Consider the following 19,223-nt stretch of genomic DNA (forward strand, 5'->3'; position numbering starts at 1 on the left):
TTGGGTATTTAGATAAAATTTTGGGTATTTTCAGTTCAGTTTCAGATTTTGAATAAGATTTTGAATTTTCAGGTATTTGAATTTTTTGGGTATTTGTTTGGAGTTTCAACTACTTTTCGTGTTTCAGATATTTTTCAGATTTTTTAGATATTTCAAATTTTTTTCAGGATTCTAAATACCCGAACAGATGTGAACCCATTACGTCCAAATCGGGTCCAACATTTGATATACATTTTTAACGTTATTGTACAAAAACATGGTTGATGAAATATTTTTAGAAAACTCATTTTTAAATATGAAAATATCTATCAAACTATAGACGGTTAAAAGTTTAGTATATTATATGAGATTTTAGTAGGAAAGTTTATATATGATATGATTACTTTATTATAAAGGAAATATGAAGTTAGAATGTACACATATATGACGTGTAACTTCTTTTGCTTTAAATCACATATTATATGATAAAAGTGATAATATAAAACATTAGTTTCAATGCTTTTACGATTAGAAATCAAAATGGTAAATATAGTAATAGTAATGATTAAGATTTATGAATGATATTTGAATAAATAAAGGAATTAAATAGATTATTGTTAGAGAAATATATGGTAACATATTATTAGACTAAGTTTAAGGTAAGACCAAAAAATAATGAATTAAATGAAAGGGTCCAAACAACTTTTATAGGTAGATTTTTTAAGACTCCTTCCCTTTTAGAATAGTATTGATGAATGTATTTGATGTCTTTTTTTATTGGTTAAACGTTGTTAAGCACAATTTGTTTATGTTGCTATGTAAAATGATCTCACAATCTCATCTCACAAAATTCAAAAAGACAAATTCATGTTCCACCAAACTATAATAGATCTTACACAAAAGCCACAAAAGTACATTCATTTAGAGTTCTCGATGCACATCTATCTCATCCTCTAGCAACAACAGCTCCTTCAATGTTTCAAAATTCGCCCATGATTCTCGGGTCGTCTCTTTTCATCTATGTCCCTCTCTCTCTCTCTCCTCTGCACTCTCTTCTCCCGTTTCTATCTCTCTTTCTCTGTCATCTTCGTCGTCCTTGTCTCGTGTGAAGAAGAGACACGAACCCTGTCTCTCTATTTTGATCTGTTTGCTCTGTGTCTTGAGCAAAGAAGATAGAAGAAATCCTAATTTTTTATTTAGCCCCAATTCAGTTTTGGTTTAAAATCTAGGTTGGTCGGGTCTGTTTTTAATGTTGGATGGGCAATCGCTATTTACAAAACGCAATTAATTATCTCTAATCTTAATTTCAGAATCTGATTAGAGAGGGGGATTAAGAAAGATTATGGGGGAATGTAAAGAGAAATTATAAGTTTGGGTGGGTTTATCAAGAACTAAATACTTTGGGTGGGAATAAGTAGGGTTTGTATGTTTACAGAGGGTTTTAGGCAGCCAACCCATAAGAAGAAGAACTTCTAGCAAAGTAAGAAACTCAAGCGATTGATGTTGATGGCACACCACCTTTCAATCTAAATAAATTGCTTCACAGAGAGAAATAAAAACTGAATTTTTTTGACTCCATAAATAAATGTTACTCGTGTAGTGCTTTGATTTTCAAAATACATTAAATTTTTTCAAGACTATTGACCAAACTAAATACAACACAAACTTTAATGATAAATAGTTAAATAACTACAATTAATTAATTAGTAAATAATTGTAGTTATTAAGTGTATAAGTAAACTTTAATCTGTTTTCTTAATTAGTGTGCAAAATATTAAATTGACACTTTTTAAGAAATCAAGGAAGTGTTTATTTTGGTCAACAATTTTAAATAATTTAATGTATTTTGAAAATCAAAGCACTGATATGAGTAATATTTATTTATTGAATAAAAAAATTTCAGTTTTTCTTTCTCTTGGTGAAACAATTTATTTAGAACGAAAGGTGGTGCGTCATCAACATCAATTGCTTGAGTTTCTTTCATTGGTGGAAGCTCTTCCTCTTCTTCTTCAGAAAAAAATGTTCATGCTAAAATGGATAACCTATTTTAGCATGAACTCCATGCATTTCTCTTCTCTTCCATTATTTGATTTGTTTTGTCCTAAAACCTGCAGCTTTTGATTAGAACTTTTAGTCATATTTGTGTTCATCATATATAAAAGTGACTTGGAATCTTTTTATAGATCTTATTTAATTAACAAATAAAAAGTTAAAAAGTCAATGTTATGTTTAACATTGTAATGAAGTTTGCGAGTCCGTTCTTTTTCAAAAAAAAAAAAGTTTGCGAGTCCGTTAATAATGATTATAAAATGGCTTTTGGATTTTCATATTTTCCTATTATTTGGTTAATTTGATTCAAGATTTTTTTTGTCCATAACTTAAACAGATTCATCAGTTTGATTCAAGGTTAGAATTAGCAATATGTCAAAACAATTGTATTGAATTCCGAAAGCTACCATTTAAATGTAACTAAAAGAAATGTCAAAGTGACATTTAATATGAAACAGTGTAAGTATATAATTACTACTGAAAACTAAAAACTAGTAGAAACGTTTGTAACAAAAAAACATACAACAAATACACAATGCCATTACTTTTTCTAAATGTCATTTATGCGTAAAATAGTGATCTTGTTTCAAAAAATTAAATGTGATATATATATATTACGTGCTAAAGTAGCTTGATACATGACTTCTGAACTATTCAAAGTTTAAAGAGGAACTTCAAAGTTATTACTTCTTAATCTTCTTCTTGGTTGGTTGGGTTAAGGGTCAATTATTCAATAAAAATCTGCCAAAAAGGGAAAATATTACGATTCCCCCACATGATACCAAATCAAATCCAGATTATATAAATATTTCAATTTTTCAGAAAACTCTCCATTTTGGTTTCCATTTCCATAAGCTAAATCAGTAATCATATCACAGAAAATCTGATAATTTCAGAAAATTAACAATCAACTGAATTTTATTTTATTATTAGGTTAAAACTCATTCCTTGCGCGGAATGATCATTGTATATAAAAATTATATTATGTACGTATTTTTATTTGTTGCTTTCTTTACATATTATAAAATAAGAAATATATATTAAATCATTGAGAAATCAATAACTATTATGTATATAATGATGTAAACAAATTATTATGTATATAATTAAATTAGTATGAGTACATAAATCAAAACAATCACTCTTGTTTATTTACAATCATTTTATGATAAATAAATTAAAACAATCAATTTTGTCTATTTTATATGTTATATACTTAAATTTAATTGATATTATTAACACTTATATAGTATATATAGTATATGACTATCAATTAAATAAAGTTTCCTACTCATATGATTTTATAACCAGTTGTATTTTTTTATTACAAATTTTTTAAATCATTGATAACATAATTTTCAGTGTGGAATGTTTAACAGTTTTAATTATTTATAATCATTTCTAAAAATTCAATGCAATGTTTGAAATTAAAATATTCATGTATTTTAGATGGTATATATTTTAATTTAAATGTTATATATATATATATATATATTTATATCTTAATCTGAATATCTATTAAATGAGACTTCATGCTCATTGTTTTATAATCATTTGTATTTTTTATAACAAAAAAAAACTTAAACCATTAATCCCAAAATTTTATAAGTGATACTTTTAATGCTTTTAATAATTTATAGCCGTTTAAAAAAAAAATCTAAATATAACATATATGGGAAAATCTAAATTTTTATAATATAGATAATGTGATTGTTTAACTTATTTTAACTGTATAAAGTTAAACAAAAAGAATAAAGGATACACAAATTTTTATCAAATTTTTTTTTGAGACAAAACCAAAACCAAAATCCACTTCTATCCTGAAAGTCAAGGATCTCCAAAAGCTATCACTGGGTGTACTACTGATTTGTAATGTCATGGACTCATGATGTAATTGTATTATTTTCTGTTTGGTTACAAATATGTGTTTTCCTTTTTTTGTTAAGCCAATGCTGTTTAAATTAACATCATAAGCAAGGTCTCTTATTCAACTTGACTTGAGTCTTTGATTAGATAAATTCTTATATTAATCACATGTTTGATTGCATCGCTCGAGTAATTTGGATCACAACAGTTTTGTTAATAATAGGAGTAATGGTGTTGCTAACATCTGGAGCTTAGAATCAAAAGTTGTAATTTAAAGAACATAACTATGGGAATCTTGTCACGCAGGTAAGAAAACCTCTTTATCTAGTTTATTTTTCTTCTTCTCTTGTAGACATATATATATAGCCTAATTTGGACCTGATTATAGTTGTTGTTGGTACAGTCCAACTTATGGTAGAAGATCAGAAGATAATGGCATGAAGCTTCTTGCTACTGCGTTGTTTTCTGTGACTTTTGGCATTCTACTTGGACTATCTTTTCCATCTTTGTGGATCCCTAAGGTTAGTCTTCTTTCTCTTCAATCTCTTCTTCTTCCTAGATTTTCCTTCATCTCTTGTCATGATGTATTATGAAGGTGAGTCTACCACAAAACCTTCTTCGTTCCATTGCTATCTCAAGTAGACATTCAGATATTGCAGCTCCTGTACAAGCCACTGATATCTCAAAGGTATGTTTTATGTAATTGTTTAGAAATTTTGCACATTTGTTTGCATGTTTCAAGAACAATTTGATTCACATTTTGCTCAGATATGGGTTCCTTCAAATCCAAAAGGAGCTGAGAGATTACCACCCGGTATTATTGCATCCGAGTCAGACTTGTACTTGCGCAGGTTTTGGGGGAACCCTGAAGAGGTTTGATTCTCAAGCATGCAATCTCATTCTTGGATTTACAGTTTATTTTCTTCTCTCTGTTTCCTCAGAATTTGAAAAAGAAACCGAGATATCTAGTAACATTTACAGTGGGTTACAAACAGAGACAAAACATAGATGCATGTGTTAAGAAGGTTGCTTCCTGTCCTTTTTGTTTTTTTTTTCTAAAAAAAAAGAATTATCTTAATGGTAATCTCATTTATGTTTTGTTTTCCTTTTTTTTTGAACACCATGTTTTGTCTTCCTAAAAACAGTTTTCGGACAACTTTACCATTGTTCTGTTTCATTACGATGGAAGAACAAGTGAGTGGGATGATGAATTTGAGTGGTCGAAGAATGTGATACACATCAGTGTTAAGAAGCAGACAAAATGGTATCAATAGCTTTGCTTATACCTCTCTATCTTTTGCCCCTAGTTATATGAGTTTCTTGACTCTCATATATATATATATATGTTGTGAATATATAAGGTGGTATGCAAAGAGATTCTTGCACCCTGACATTGTAGCGCGATACGATTATATATTCATGTGGGATGAAGATCTTGGAGTCGATCACTTTGACGCAGAAAAGTGAGTTTTTTTTTTTACTCTCACTTCCATTATCTTTTATCTTAATTAATAATATAAGTTTATTGTTGCAGATACTTACACATGGTCAAGAAGCATGGCCTTGAGATTTCACAGCCTGGTTTGGACCCAGAGATAGTGTGTACATGGAAAATCACTAAAAAAAAGAGAGGATGTTGAAGTCCATAAGTATGTATACAACTTCCTATGTACATGATTTTTGTTTCATTAAATTTATATATTGGGTTTGAAACTTATCAGGGAAGAAACAAATGAGAAACCCGAGAGGTGCTTGGATCCTCATCGGCCACCATGTGCTGCGTATGTTAAAAATCTCTTTATCAACCTCATTGTTCATATCTTCACATATATAACTTTAACTCTTTAATAACACAACAGATTTGTGGAGATAATGGCTCCTGTATTCTCAAGAGATGCGTGGCGCTGCGTGTGGCATATGATTCAGGTTACACTTACTCTATTACCCCCTGTTTACACTTACTTCTTTTTAGTTCTTTTTCTCTATCTCTTGCTTACACCTTATTATGAACCACAATAACAGAATGATTTGGTTCACGGTTGGGGTCTTGACTTTGCACTCAGAAGGTGTGTTGAGGTACACAAAACATTACATGTCTTTTAGCGTTATAGAAATGTTTTTTTTTTTGGTTATTCAATTAACAAAGAGGCTTCCATATTATTTCTATGTGAGAATGAAGGAGCCTGCTTATAAGAAGATAGGAATAGTAGACACTCAGTGGATCGTTCATCAATCTATACCTTCCCTTGGCAGTCAGGGAAAGGAAGAAGATGGGAAATCGCCAGGGCAAGGGGTAAGAGAAGCTTGGTCTTGCCTTTTTTCAAGAACTTGTCAAGCAAGTAACTAGATGTGACAATATGTTTTTAAAACTTGTGTGGTTGTTGTTCATGTAGGTGAGGGATAGATGTTATATGGAATGGGCAATGTTCGAGAAGAGAGTGGATGAGGCAGAGAAGGAATATTTTAAATCGTTACAAGTTCAAACTCCATCCAATTCAACTACATTGCACTAGTACCTTACCCTTTTTTTTAAGCTATGAGATTTTTAAGTGCTTCTTCTCAACATTTACATACAATCTTTATAGATAATCTAATATAGATATACCTTTAATCAGATTCTGGTAAAACGTTGAAGATGACTATCAAATCACTTTTGCAACAAAAGAAAAGATTGTCGAGTTAATGAAACCGAACATGTGTGTGATCTCCGAGGAGAAGAAGAAGTGGGAAAGGTGTAGAGTGTTGTGTGTGTGTGTGTGTGTGTCTTTGTGGGTTTAAAGAGCAAGAAAGAAGTGAGTGAATTGGTTTCTTGCAAGCATTTTTTTCACAGAACTTGTCTTGACAACTAGTTTGGTAATAACCAAACGACTTGTCCTCTTTGCAGATCCATTCTCTAGTATTAGAAGTATCTTGTTTAACACTATATCCCTCTTCTGATTTTGTTATGTTGTCTAATACAAATATCAGATGTCAAAAATTCTTGTGTTTATGTTTTAGATGGAACTACTGTATATGCATAAAATATATATACCTATTAGGGACAAATATCTCACATCGGTAGTTGAAAAAGATCCTTAGTAATATATAAGATAGATAGACCACTCCACTTATCACCAATTGGTCTTAGGTTGGAAGTCCATCTACCTTAACATGGTATCAGAGTCAGATTCACGCAGTTTAACCCGATCCACATCGATCCGGCCCAAAGTTGGCCTTCGATTCTTGCATAAACATTCTGAAATTGACGCTTAAAAAGCCATCATCTCGAGGGGGCATATTAAGAACAAAAAGTCCCACACCGGTAGTTGGAAGGGATCATTAGTAATATTTGAGTAGATGAATCACTCCACTTATCATCAATTGGTTTTAGATTAAAAATTTATTAGCTTAACACCTTGCATATTTATTTATTGCATTAAAACTGGTAAATCAAGAAATATACCAATTAATAGTATGTAATGGTTTATTCCATGCGCCTTTTAGCTTAAAGGAAACAACATCCAGTTTTGTTACAATAACCAAAATAAAAACAAGAAGATGGTTGCACACCAAGACAAAAAAAAGAAGTCGAGCACAATCAAGATTAATTAATATAGATATACCTTTAATCAGATTCTGTTAAAACGTTGAAGATGACTATCAAATAACTTTTGCAACAAAAGATAAGATTGTCGAGTTGATGAAACCGAACATGTGTGTGATCTCGGAGGAGAAGAAGAATTGAGAAAGGTGTAGAGTGTTGTGTGTGTGTGTCTTTGTGGGTTTAAAGAGCAAGAAAGAAGTGAGTGAATTGGTTTCTTGCAAGCATTTCTTTCACAGAACTTGTCTTGACAACTAGTTTGGTAATAACCAAACGACTTGTCCTCTTTGCAGATCCATTCTCTAGTAGTAGAAGTATCTTGTTTAACACTATATCCCTCTTCTGATTTGTTATGTTGTCTAATACAAATATCAGATTTCAAAAATTCTTGTGTTTATGTTTTAGATGGAACTACTGTATATGCGTAAAATATGATATACCTATGAGAGAGAAAGATCTCATATCGGTAGTTGGAAAAGATCCTTAGTAATATATAAGATAGATAGACCACTCTACTTATCACCAATTGGTCTTAGGTTGGAAGTTCATCTATCTTAACATGGTATCAAAGTCAAATTCACGCAGTTCAACCCGATCCACATCGATCCGATCCAAAGTTGGTCTTCCATTCTTGCATAGACATTCCAAAATTGACGCTTAAAAAACCATCATCTCGAGGGGGCATATTAAGAACAAAGGATCCCACCTCGGTAGTTAGAAGGGATCATTAGTAATATTTAAGTAGATGAGTCACTCCACTTATCACTAATTGGTTTTAGATTGTAAGTTTATTAGCTTAACACCTTGCATATTTATTTATTGCATTAAAACTGGTAAATCAAGAAATATACCAATTAATAGTATGTAATGGTTTATTCCATGCGCCTTTTAGCTTAAAGGAAACAACATCCAGTTTTGTTACAATAACCAAAATAAAAACAAGAAGATGGTTGCACACCAAGACAAAAAAAAAAGAAGTCGAGCACAATATACATGAATCATTTAATACAGTATATATATATATAATATATGATATATGGTATGTCCTTATTGTTTCTTACACATAGTCCATGGACTAGCTAGCTGCTCTCACTCATCCACTTGCTATGCTCAAACTTGATGAATGCCTCTGCTTCCTTGTCAACATTATCTTCTTTTGTAGCCTTTCTCCTACTCACCTTCTCGCTTTTTGTCCTCCTCATATCCACACACTCCAAGACCTGTTTTGGCTCTTCAGCTGCATAGGAAACTCGGAACTCTTTCATCGAGTTGCGGTGATGATGAGATTTGCGATTAGAGGAGTTTTCAAGTACCATGTTTTCTTCAAATTATAAACCCTTTTAGTTCTTTTACTTGTTCTGATTCTGAGTATGGTTTTGTTAGAGATACCTTTGAAAACTATTGGATGTATCTTTATATAGGAGATGATATATGGTGCTTGAAGTCAACTTGAAACGATGAGGATGAATCGGATTCCCTTTTTCATTATCTTTTCTAAAAAAAACATGAATAATATTCTTGAGGGCTTTGGAATTTAGCCTGTTGTAATATCTTAGTGCACATATCTAAAGATTTGGTATAAACTAGTCTCGTAGATGAGGATTTAATACGATACTAGATTTTGATCCGCGTTTAAGAAGCGCGGGTATTTTTTTGGTGACCGTAAACTCAAGTATTAAATAAATTTATATTTATTATTAGATATCTAAAATATTTAAAGCTGTTTTATTATTATTGTTTCAGTTGGGTACGATGTTTTCATTGAGTTTTCATGTCCGAATCAGACTTGTGGTCGAACCGTAAGATCTAGTAACTCATATATAGTGGAATAGAATATAATAAAATGAATATAGTAAAAGTATCTGAAAATCAAAAAGACCGTTATTAACCCACTGAGAAAAAATATAATTTGTTTTTTTGTTTTATAAATTTTTGATATATTAATATATATTTGACTTGTATAAGAAATTTCTTTTAACAAATATTGTTAAGTTTATTTATAAATATATTAATTATCAATCTACCAAAATAGTGAAGCAAGTATTATTTTTTTTTCTTTTTTTAATTTTCTATCAAACTATTATCAATTTTTTTTAAAAAAAATCAGTTTGTGACAGATATTTTATTATTAGAAAACCATACAATTTAAATAATGTTACATTTATATGTATTTATGTATAAAATTGTCTTCATAATTTAGGATTTTGTAAAAAAAGGGTCTAAAGTTAATTTGGTTAATTTTTTTTTGTAACAAAAGTTAATTGGATTTATAATTTTCTTTTCTGAATGAGTTGTATAAGTTAAATTATCTTTTTAAGTTAAATGCCAAAAGTTCAATTAATAATATTTATTTTGCTGATAACAAAGTGAGATTAAATAGGGATAACATATAATATACAAGGAAGACCAAAAAAAAAAAAAAAGGTCCAAACAACCTTTATAAATAGATTTATCAAGACTGGTTCATTTTTAATAGAATAGATAGTGTATGAGAGAATAGCTTCAAGAACAAGCAAGATTATTGATTCGATGACATTTTCGAACAAAGTTTGGATCCATGAGGTGTGGGCCAACGGTTTCTATGTTCAAAGGTATATGCCAATGCCATGAGTGTAAATGGTAGTTACTGTCTAATTATTCGTCAATAGTTTGATCCAATTAGATACGTTCATAATGCGCGATTTTGAGTGGAGAACATAAGAAAACGTGGTTCTCGTTGTCCTATAGACTAGACTATAGTGATTTGTCTTTGTTGCTTGGTCAAGATAGTGATGCAGCTTTTGTGCAAACCACTAGGTTGATATGGCCCAATCACGGGTTTGACGTTACACTAGGAAAAAGAAAAAGCCCAAATTGCCTCAGAAAGAAGATGTGACGTTTGTCACGGGGCCGGGTCCAATTTGCAATCCAATATACAAATTGTTTCTTTATATCTGAACTATGCTGAAGCCCTACTAATCCGGAGAAGGACAAGTTCCTTGGACACAAATGCACCACCCGACCACCACCATCAATTTCGTTTTTTTTTTTTTTTTTTTTTGACATCGATAAAACAAACTTAACAACTAGGTTGCTCTGTTTTGGCCAGCATAGGAAGCAAGCCAGTAGGGAGCAGAGCTGTCGACATGCTGGGGGTTGATACCTCGTGATCTTCCACCTTTAGCAAGGCTGTCTGCACAGACGTTCAAGGATCTTGGAATATGGATGCACCATCAATTTCGTTTGTACAGTTGTTTTTCTCTATAAACTCATAAAATGGCGACAATTTTATTGATTTGCTATTAATTATTATATCACTATACTAAGTTAAAATTCACGTTTTGCACGGAATAAACATTTTATATATAATTATATCTATATATTATTACTTATTTTATGTTTTTGCATATTAAGAAAATAATAAATAATGTTATATATTAAATAACTGAGAAATAAGTAAATATTAAGTATATAATTAAATTGACGCACACACATAATTCAAAAGATCCCTCTTATTTATAGGAATTTTCATGTTTACCACTTTGTTGATATCATTATTAATGTTTACATTACACCATTAAAGAGACATTTTCAAAAATATCTTGGCTATTTTGGATTTTATCACATATATTTCATGCAATTATTTTTGATGAAATTTCAAATTTATTGATCAACTAAGTAAAAGAATTACATTTACAAAGAATCAGATTATGAAGAATATACTGAAAGAAGAAAAGAATAGGGAGACCTATAGAAAGACCCCCATCTGCCTAAGCCGTGAGCTCGAACCATCTATGTAGCAGTCCAGCATAGCGATGCTGTGGACCATACTTCAGCAACACTATTCTATTCCGCATCGATCTATCAATGGCCTTATGCATTCGGTTCGTCGATACCCAGTTGCCCTGATGCTGCCTTGAGTTTCTCTCTCACCATATGTGGTAAGTGACTGTTTGGAAGATCATCTTGAGTAGAATGGAGCCAAGTCTATTAGCCCTCTTGCGTTTGATCGCATTGAGCGTGATAGACCAGTCAGGGTTGGTCCCGCGTCCAAAGAACCCTCTCACTAGACCTTTCCAAACAGTGAATGAGTAGGGACAACCAAAGAAGAGATGATCTCTTGTCTCATCCCTTTCTCCACAAAGTCCACACCCTTGCGTAATACCACAACTCCTCATCCTGTCTCCGGTAGAAAGCCGGTTTTGCACTGCTAGCCAAGTGATAAAAGCGTACCGAGGTGTGCTCTGCGTGAACCATACAGCCTCAGACCAGTCTACCTTAGGCTTTTTGTGCCTAATCTGCTCCCAAGTACTTGCAGTCGAGAAACTGTCTTGAAACTCATCTTTTCCTCGCTTCCACAGAACCAGATCATCTCCCATGTCCTCATCAGGAACCGGCATTGCGAGTATCTAATTGTATAGAGTCTGGAACCTCCTGCTGCGCTTATTCCTCAAACTCCAACCATCACTGGAGACCGCATCACACACCAGCGCTCTTCGAGGTAGGCCCAAATATGGTGTGCCAATAGCCCCTGTGACATCAATCAACTTCCCTGCACCCATCCAATTATCAAATCAAAAAGACGTAGTTGATCCATCTCGTACCTCCATTTTCATAAACTCATACGCTAAGTCCCTTACCTTAAGTAACTTCCTCCAAATCCAAGATCCCTTCATGCAAATTGTGTGGTGTTTTTCAATTGCTCCCTCATGGATTCTATTTTAGTCTTAATTTTTTTAGATAAACATTAGTTTTGTATTACTAAAAAGATTGTGATTAATATTAAAAAATAAATTAGAGTTTAGTCTGCGATTTAAAAGCGCAACAGTATTTTTAAGAAAATATAATTTAATTAAAAGAAATAAAAATGTTTTAGTGTATATGATAATGTTATATAATTTTATTGCTTCATATTTATATTAATATATATATAACACTATTTTCTTTTGTTTTCAATCCATACTACGAATTCTCATTATGAACTATTATAAAGCGATGTATTTCAGTTTTAAAAATTATGATAAATAAAAGTTTGTTATATTTTTTTAATGTCAAGTTATTGATTAACATCTTATTTATATAAAAATTAATTTTATATGAAAATTTATTTTGTTTAAATGAACATGTTTCATATATGCAAATACAAAAAGACTAATCAGTTAATTAATTTATTTCATATTAAATAAAAATATTTTAGCTTTTAAAGCTGCAAAATTTTAGTTTTTATAAATTATTTGACTGTTTTAATATTTTTTTTATTTTATCAATAATTTGTATTAAGATTAATAAGAAAAATTATTAAAAATGTGAGACTTTATGTTTATGTTGTTTGGACACAAGTTTAATTATTAAATTGTTTGGAAACATGATTAGTAGTATAATAATGTTTTATATAATATCCTTAATGAATTTATAATTTTTATTAATTACTAATGACATTTATGTAATATTATACATGACTAAGAGTTAGATCCAATGTAATGCTTTTGTTTTAATAAGGTAGAAGGTTAAATTTTATATTTAAGGACTTAGGACTTTTAATCATAGTATAAATAGTGAGATCTTGTATTATAAGAGTCACCTTATTTGATTTTATAAAGCTTATAAGAGCTTTGCATAAATTCTTGAATCTTTATTTTTGGGTATTTTTTTAAGAATTGTTTGAAAATATTTATTCAGTTAAATATGGGTTTTGGTTGAATCAAATAATCAAACTGAATATAATAAGAATCTCAAATATTTTAATTAGATAAAAATTCAAATATTTGAAATGTGAAATTTTACGTACTCAATTTGTTATTATTAATAACTCAATTTTACGTACTCAATGTGCACGTGACTCGGTATATAATCTAGTAAATGTATTAAAATGGAAAGTTCAAAAAGATATATGAAATCTTCCATTAAATTATTAGTGATATAACACATCATTTAAAATATTGGTAAAATTGTCTTAAGGTGCTAAGAGCACCCCATTGGTCATTTATAATAAAGGATCTCAAGACTAAGAACTGAAAAAATACAGATAAAGCAAGAGAGATAGAGAATCGGTTGAGTGCAGAGATTTCTTTTCTGACTTTTTAGAATCAATTTCTACATCTGTCTTCATCTGACTTGTAGGGCTTTAACCAATTATAAGGTTGATCTAAGAAACCGCTTCGGTCGCTTACTCTAAAGCCGCGGCATAGGGAGGTGAAGGACGTCTATGTCGACGTGGATCTCTACAAGGATCATTTTTTCCATGGATATTGACGCTTGGGATAGGAGATCCACAATTCCGAGAGGGCGGAGTGGATATCCATATAGGAGGAATGCGAACTTGGATACATTAAAAGATTACACACATAAAAATATCAGTTTAAAAATATTTTTATATCACTAAACCACCCGTAGACGATTTAGTTCGATTTGACTTCTTGGAGTTATGCGTTAAGAAAAAGGATTACAAGCTTGGTTTTTTTTTGGTGAAATACATGCTTGGTTTTTTTCGAGACCATTCACATTAATCTTTATAAAAGTTGTAGTATGTTGTTTATTAAGTTTCGTTCTTAGCAAAATTTTAAGTTTAAAGACCGCATCACTGATGTAGATATGGTTTAGAAAAATATAGTTTAGCAAATTCATTCAAAAAACATTATTGCTAATTATTTAAGGCAAATTTTAAGAAAATCACACATTTTTATATATTTTATATCATAATAAATGGTTAAAAGAATACCTTACCTTTCTCTGAACTAAAAAATATAAGAAAATTAAAAAATAATAGACTTTGAAGTTAGAAGAAGAAGAATAATATATTCAAAATTTATTGTTTCCTAATTTTCTGGAACTCTTAAAAAATAAGACATAATTTATACACAAATTAACAGAATACATCAAAAATATTTAAATTAGTGAAATATGCCAAAAGTAAACTTTGAACCCAAAAATTAAAATTTCAATCTTAAAATCTAAACTCTGAACCCAAACCCCTCAAATTTTAAATTTTATTTTATCTTTAATTCAATGAAAAATATACTTAAATGAATGAGAATAAAAGAGTAATATGAAGAAGTCAATTGAGCTATTGATTATTTTAAGTAATTATATTTTTCATACAAACAAATAATAGGCTACTCTTCAAAATAAATAGTCGAAAGATCAATTGGTGTTTGGAACAAAAACTAAAATTAAAATTGTGGTATTTTAGGATATTTCTAAAAAACTTCTGACCTTCATCACGGAAATGGAATGGTGTAGCCTGCGTGACTCGAACATGAAATAGACATAGAAGTATAAGTAGACATGTTTGTATATTCTTCATCGCCATTGCTCCTCTTGTATATCACATGTTAGACTAATTTTGAGTTGTATAAATAGAACAACTGAAATTGCCAGAGAAAAGAAAAATCAATCACATATTTATTCAATAATTAATATTCAAACTTAGTTATTAGTATTACCATTGAATATGTGTTTGATTTTTCTCACCCACTTTTTATCGAGGAGACTATTATTTATTGAGGAGACAGAGGCACGAAAGAGTTGTCTTCTTTAGCTACATCTAAAGATATTTTTTAGATTTAGACATTTGGGTATTCGCTTGGATTTGGATCCGTTCTTTCGGGTTTTCGCTATTTAGATACATAGATCTAGGATTCTTTTGGATATTTTAGAATTTTGGATTGAATCACGGTTCCATCCGAGTTCAGGTAAGCTCGGATAATTGATTAGAGATACAATGTAAAATAGAAAATAATGGATTCAGTTCGTTACATTTTACTCAAGTTACACGAAAGTACCCGGAATATCTGGAAAGCTATCCAAAGGACTCAAAAAGCCCGGAAGTTTTTTAAAAAGTTATTAGGAAAGGGAATCCCATAGATAAAGCTTACCTTTGTGTTTACATTTATGTACTTAGGAAATATGTTAGTATTCCTTTTGTTAGGGTTTCGACCTTATACAAGTTGTACAAGTTGTATATATTCTCGACTATGTTCATGAGGTTAAGACAAGTTCATATTTTATAATATCATCACCACTTTACATGGTATCAGAGAAATAAAATTATGAGACCTTAAATCGTTGTTTCCGAAGTTCGGAAACAGTCGTCTGTCAAAAATCTTGCTTCGTGCCCTGTTCTTTGTAAGAACATAAGTTTCCCGTCATGGTCGACGGAGAAGATTCGTCTGGTGTTAAAAGCTCGACGAGTCAAGAAGAAAATGTCGTCAACACACGGACTCCTTACTCGTTGTTCGCATCCGACAATCCATGAGCCTTAATCACTTTTATGGTGTTTACGGGAGAAAACTACAACGAGTGGTCTACGGAGTTGGTTAACGCACTGAGAGCCAAACGCAAGCTAGGGTTTATTGATGGGACAATACCAAAACCACCAGTCAATGAATTAAACTTCGAGCTCTGGTCCTCAGTCAATTCTATGATTTTTGGCTGGATTCGAACGTCAATCGAATCTCATGTTAGGTCAACTGTTACGTTTATCTCTGATTCTCACAAGTTGTGGGAAAACTTGAAGAAACGGTTTTCTGTTGGAAACAAAGTTCGCGTTCATCATCTCAAAGAACAAATCGCATCATGTAAACAAAACAGTCAGTCAGTGATGGATTATTTCGGACGGCTAGCTAAGATGTGGGAAGAGCTTGACATGTACAAACCTCTCCCAGCTTGTAGTTGTAATGCAGCCGCTGAGTATGAGAAAGAACGTGAAGAAGAAAATGCTCATCAGTTCCTCATGGGCCTAGATGAATCAAGGTTTGGGATTGTCTGTCAAAGATGGTGTGCGAGGAACAACGTCTCATCTCTGCTAAGGATCGTGAAGCTCAGAGTAATGCTGTTGGCTTTGTTGCAAAGAAGGAATCATTGGAGTCAGCAAATTCTGGACAAAATCGACGAGGAGTTCCTCAATGTGCACATTGTGGTAGTCGTGGTAATAAGAAATCTAACTGTTGGCAGTTGGTTGGGTTCCCAGATTGGTGGGACGAAACACCACCAAATCGCGGTGACAACAAAGGAGGCTGTGGTCGTGGGTCATCTACATCAGACCGCAACAGAAACAATGGAGTTCGAGCTAACAATGCTCATGCAACATCCTCCAACTCATCCGCCTTTCCAGCTTTCACCGAGGAACAACTGCGAGCGCTTACCCAGATGATCAATGAGAAAACCAAATCATCAGACAGGCTCACTGGTAAGAAATATGGAGATCTCTTTCTAGACACGGGAGCCTCTCACCACATAACGGGGGAACTGTCGTTTCTAGAGAACGTTACGAGTATACTGCCTTGTCCGGTCGGGTTTGCAGATGGGAACAAAGCATATGCAACACATACTGGCGTGTTACACTTGTCCAATAACATAAGGCTGTTGAACGTGTTATTTGTTTCTAATCTAAACTGCTCGCTTATATCTGTTGCAAAGCTTTTACGTCAAACTAACTGCTTCGCTCTTCTCACTGATACTTTGTGTGTTTTACAGGATCGTTTCACGAGGACGCTGATTGGGGCAAGTGAAGAGAGAGATGGGGTTTACTTCTTCAAAGATGTTATGGCTGCACGTGTTCAAGTTGCTGATAAGCTACACACATCAGTTGATTGGTTCCTTTGGCACCAACGGCTAGGACATCCTTCATTTTCAGTATTATCATTTTTACCTATGTTTTCCGAGTCAAATTAAACTGCTGCTCAAAGTCCTTGTGACACTTGTTTTGAAGCTAAGCAGACTATAGAAGTTTTCTATGAAAGTTTAAATAAAACTAAAGAGTGTTTTGAGCTTATTCATTGTGATGTCTGACGACCGTATCGAACTCATTCATCCTCAGGAGCTGTCTACTTTCTGACTATTGTTGATGATTTCTCTAGAGGAGTCTGGACATATTTACTCCTAGATAAATCAGAGGTTAAGACGGTTCTTCAAAACTTCTTAAAGATGACTGCGAAACAGTTCTCCAAAGATGTAAAGACTGTTTGTAGTGATAATGGTACCAAATTCATGTGCTTGTCTTGGTACTTCAGAGAGAATGGAATCATTCACCAAACTTCATGTATAGCCACAACTCAACAAAATGGAAGGGTAGAACGGAAACACCGTCACATACTGAACGTTTCTCGATCATCACTATTTCATGGCAACCTTCCAATCAAATTTTGGGGTGAGGCAATCATAACTGCTGCTTATTTGATTAACCGAACTCCTTCAGCAGTTCTTCACCATCGGTCTCCTTACGAAGTTCTGTACAACACCAAGCCTAGTTATTTTCAGCTCCGAGTCCTTGGCAGTCTGTGTTTCGTTCACCATAGAGCTCGTGACAAGAACAAGTTTGGTAAGAGAAGTAGACGATGCTTGTTTGTTGGCTATCCATATGCTCAGAAAGGATGGAGAGTTTATGATCTCGATAGACATGAATTCTTCATATCGCGTGACGTTGTCTTTTAAGAAACTGATGTCCAATTTGCCTCTCCACCAGACACCAAATCGCCTCTCCACCAGACACCAAATCGCCTACTCTTCCGTCTCCTATGACTACTGTTGATGATATGTGAAGACCCATCTCTCGCGCTTCACTGCTCTGCATCCTCGTCCTCTGAAACAGTCCAAGGTAAATCACTCTATCCCTTAACCGATTTTATCACTGACGAGAACCTTTCAGTATCGCACAAAGCGTTCCTTGCGGCCATTACTGCTGAAGTCGAACCACGTTACTACTCACAAGCCGCTAAATATGAAATATGGCGTGGTGCAAGGAAACATGAAGTCTTTGCGCACGAAGAGAGTGGTACATGGGACATCGAATCTCTTCCTCTAGGAAAGACGGCAATTTGCTGCCAATAGATATATAAGTATAAATACAACGCTGACGGCACTATCGAACGTCCAAAAGCGAGATTGGTTGCGAATGGAAATAAACAGGTTGAGGGAGATTACTTCGCATAGACCTTTGCTCCAGTTGTTAAGATGGGTACCATTCGTGCTCTTCTTGGTCTTGTTGATGCAAAAGGTTGGGAAGTCCACCAAATGGACGTTCAAAATGCGTTTCTACACGGTGATCTTCAGGAAGAAGTGTACATGAAGTTACCACCTGGGTTCACACATTCTGATCCTACTAAAGTATGTCGTCTGCGTAAATTATTATATGGTCTTCGTCAAGCTCCGCGTTGCTGGTTTGAGAAGCTGACAAATGCGTTAACAGAATATGGTTTTGGGCAATCTTACTCAGACTACTCTCTTTTTTACTACACCAAAGACTCCAAGAAACTTCGTGTCCTTATTTATGTTGATGATTTAGTACTGGCCAGTAATGATCTCCATATCCTCACCAAATTTAAAGAGTATTTGGGTCAGTGCTTTAAAATGAAGGATGAAGGATGTAGGTAAACTTAAATGTTTTCTTTGCATTGAAGTGGCTCGGTCAGAGGAAGGTATTTTTCTATCTTAGAGAAAGTATGTTTTGGACATCATCACAGATACTGGTATGTTAGGATGCAAGGATGTATCCATTCCGTTAGAACAGTATCATCAATTAGCTAATGACAAAGGTTCAGTTCTGGCTGATCCGAAGAAGTATCGACGACTAGTCGGGCGTTTAGTGTATTTGTCAATTACACGTCCGGAACTTTGTTACACTATCCATCTTCTCTCAGTTTATGCAAAAGCCACTTGAAGCACATTGGAATGCAGCTCTCCGTGTGGTTCACTTTCTTAAAGGATGTTCTGAACAAGGTATACTACTCCGAGCTAATAGTGATCTTCAGCTCTCTGTTTATGTCGATGCCGA

General features: G+C 32.9%; 2 protein-coding genes and 1 pseudogene across 2 annotated transcripts; 1 reads left to right on the forward strand and 2 right to left on the reverse strand.

Annotated features, from left to right (window-relative positions):
• The first annotated feature begins 3,271 nt into the window (after positions 1 to 3,271).
• Positions 3,272 to 6,883, forward strand: LOC106363230 (annotated as a pseudogene).
• Positions 6,884 to 8,322: 1,439 nt separating this feature from the next.
• On the reverse strand, positions 8,323 to 8,880 carry BNAA09G28290D. Its single transcript, XM_013804203.3, has one exon. It carries the CDS (start codon positions 8,788 to 8,790, stop codon positions 8,554 to 8,556), a length of 237 nt encoding a protein of 78 aa, XP_013659657.1. The 5' UTR covers positions 8,791 to 8,880; the 3' UTR covers positions 8,323 to 8,553.
• Positions 8,881 to 11,382: 2,502 nt separating this feature from the next.
• Positions 11,383 to 11,853, reverse strand: LOC106364679. Its single transcript, XM_048740493.1, has one exon. It carries the CDS (start codon positions 11,851 to 11,853, stop codon positions 11,383 to 11,385), a length of 471 nt encoding a protein of 156 aa, XP_048596450.1.
• Positions 11,854 to 19,223: the final 7,370 nt, after the last annotated feature.

The sequence above is a fragment of the Brassica napus genome, chromosome A9, assembly GCF_020379485.1.
Source record: "Brassica napus cultivar Da-Ae chromosome A9, Da-Ae, whole genome shotgun sequence".
NCBI lineage: Eukaryota > Viridiplantae > Streptophyta > Magnoliopsida > Brassicales > Brassicaceae > Brassica > Brassica napus.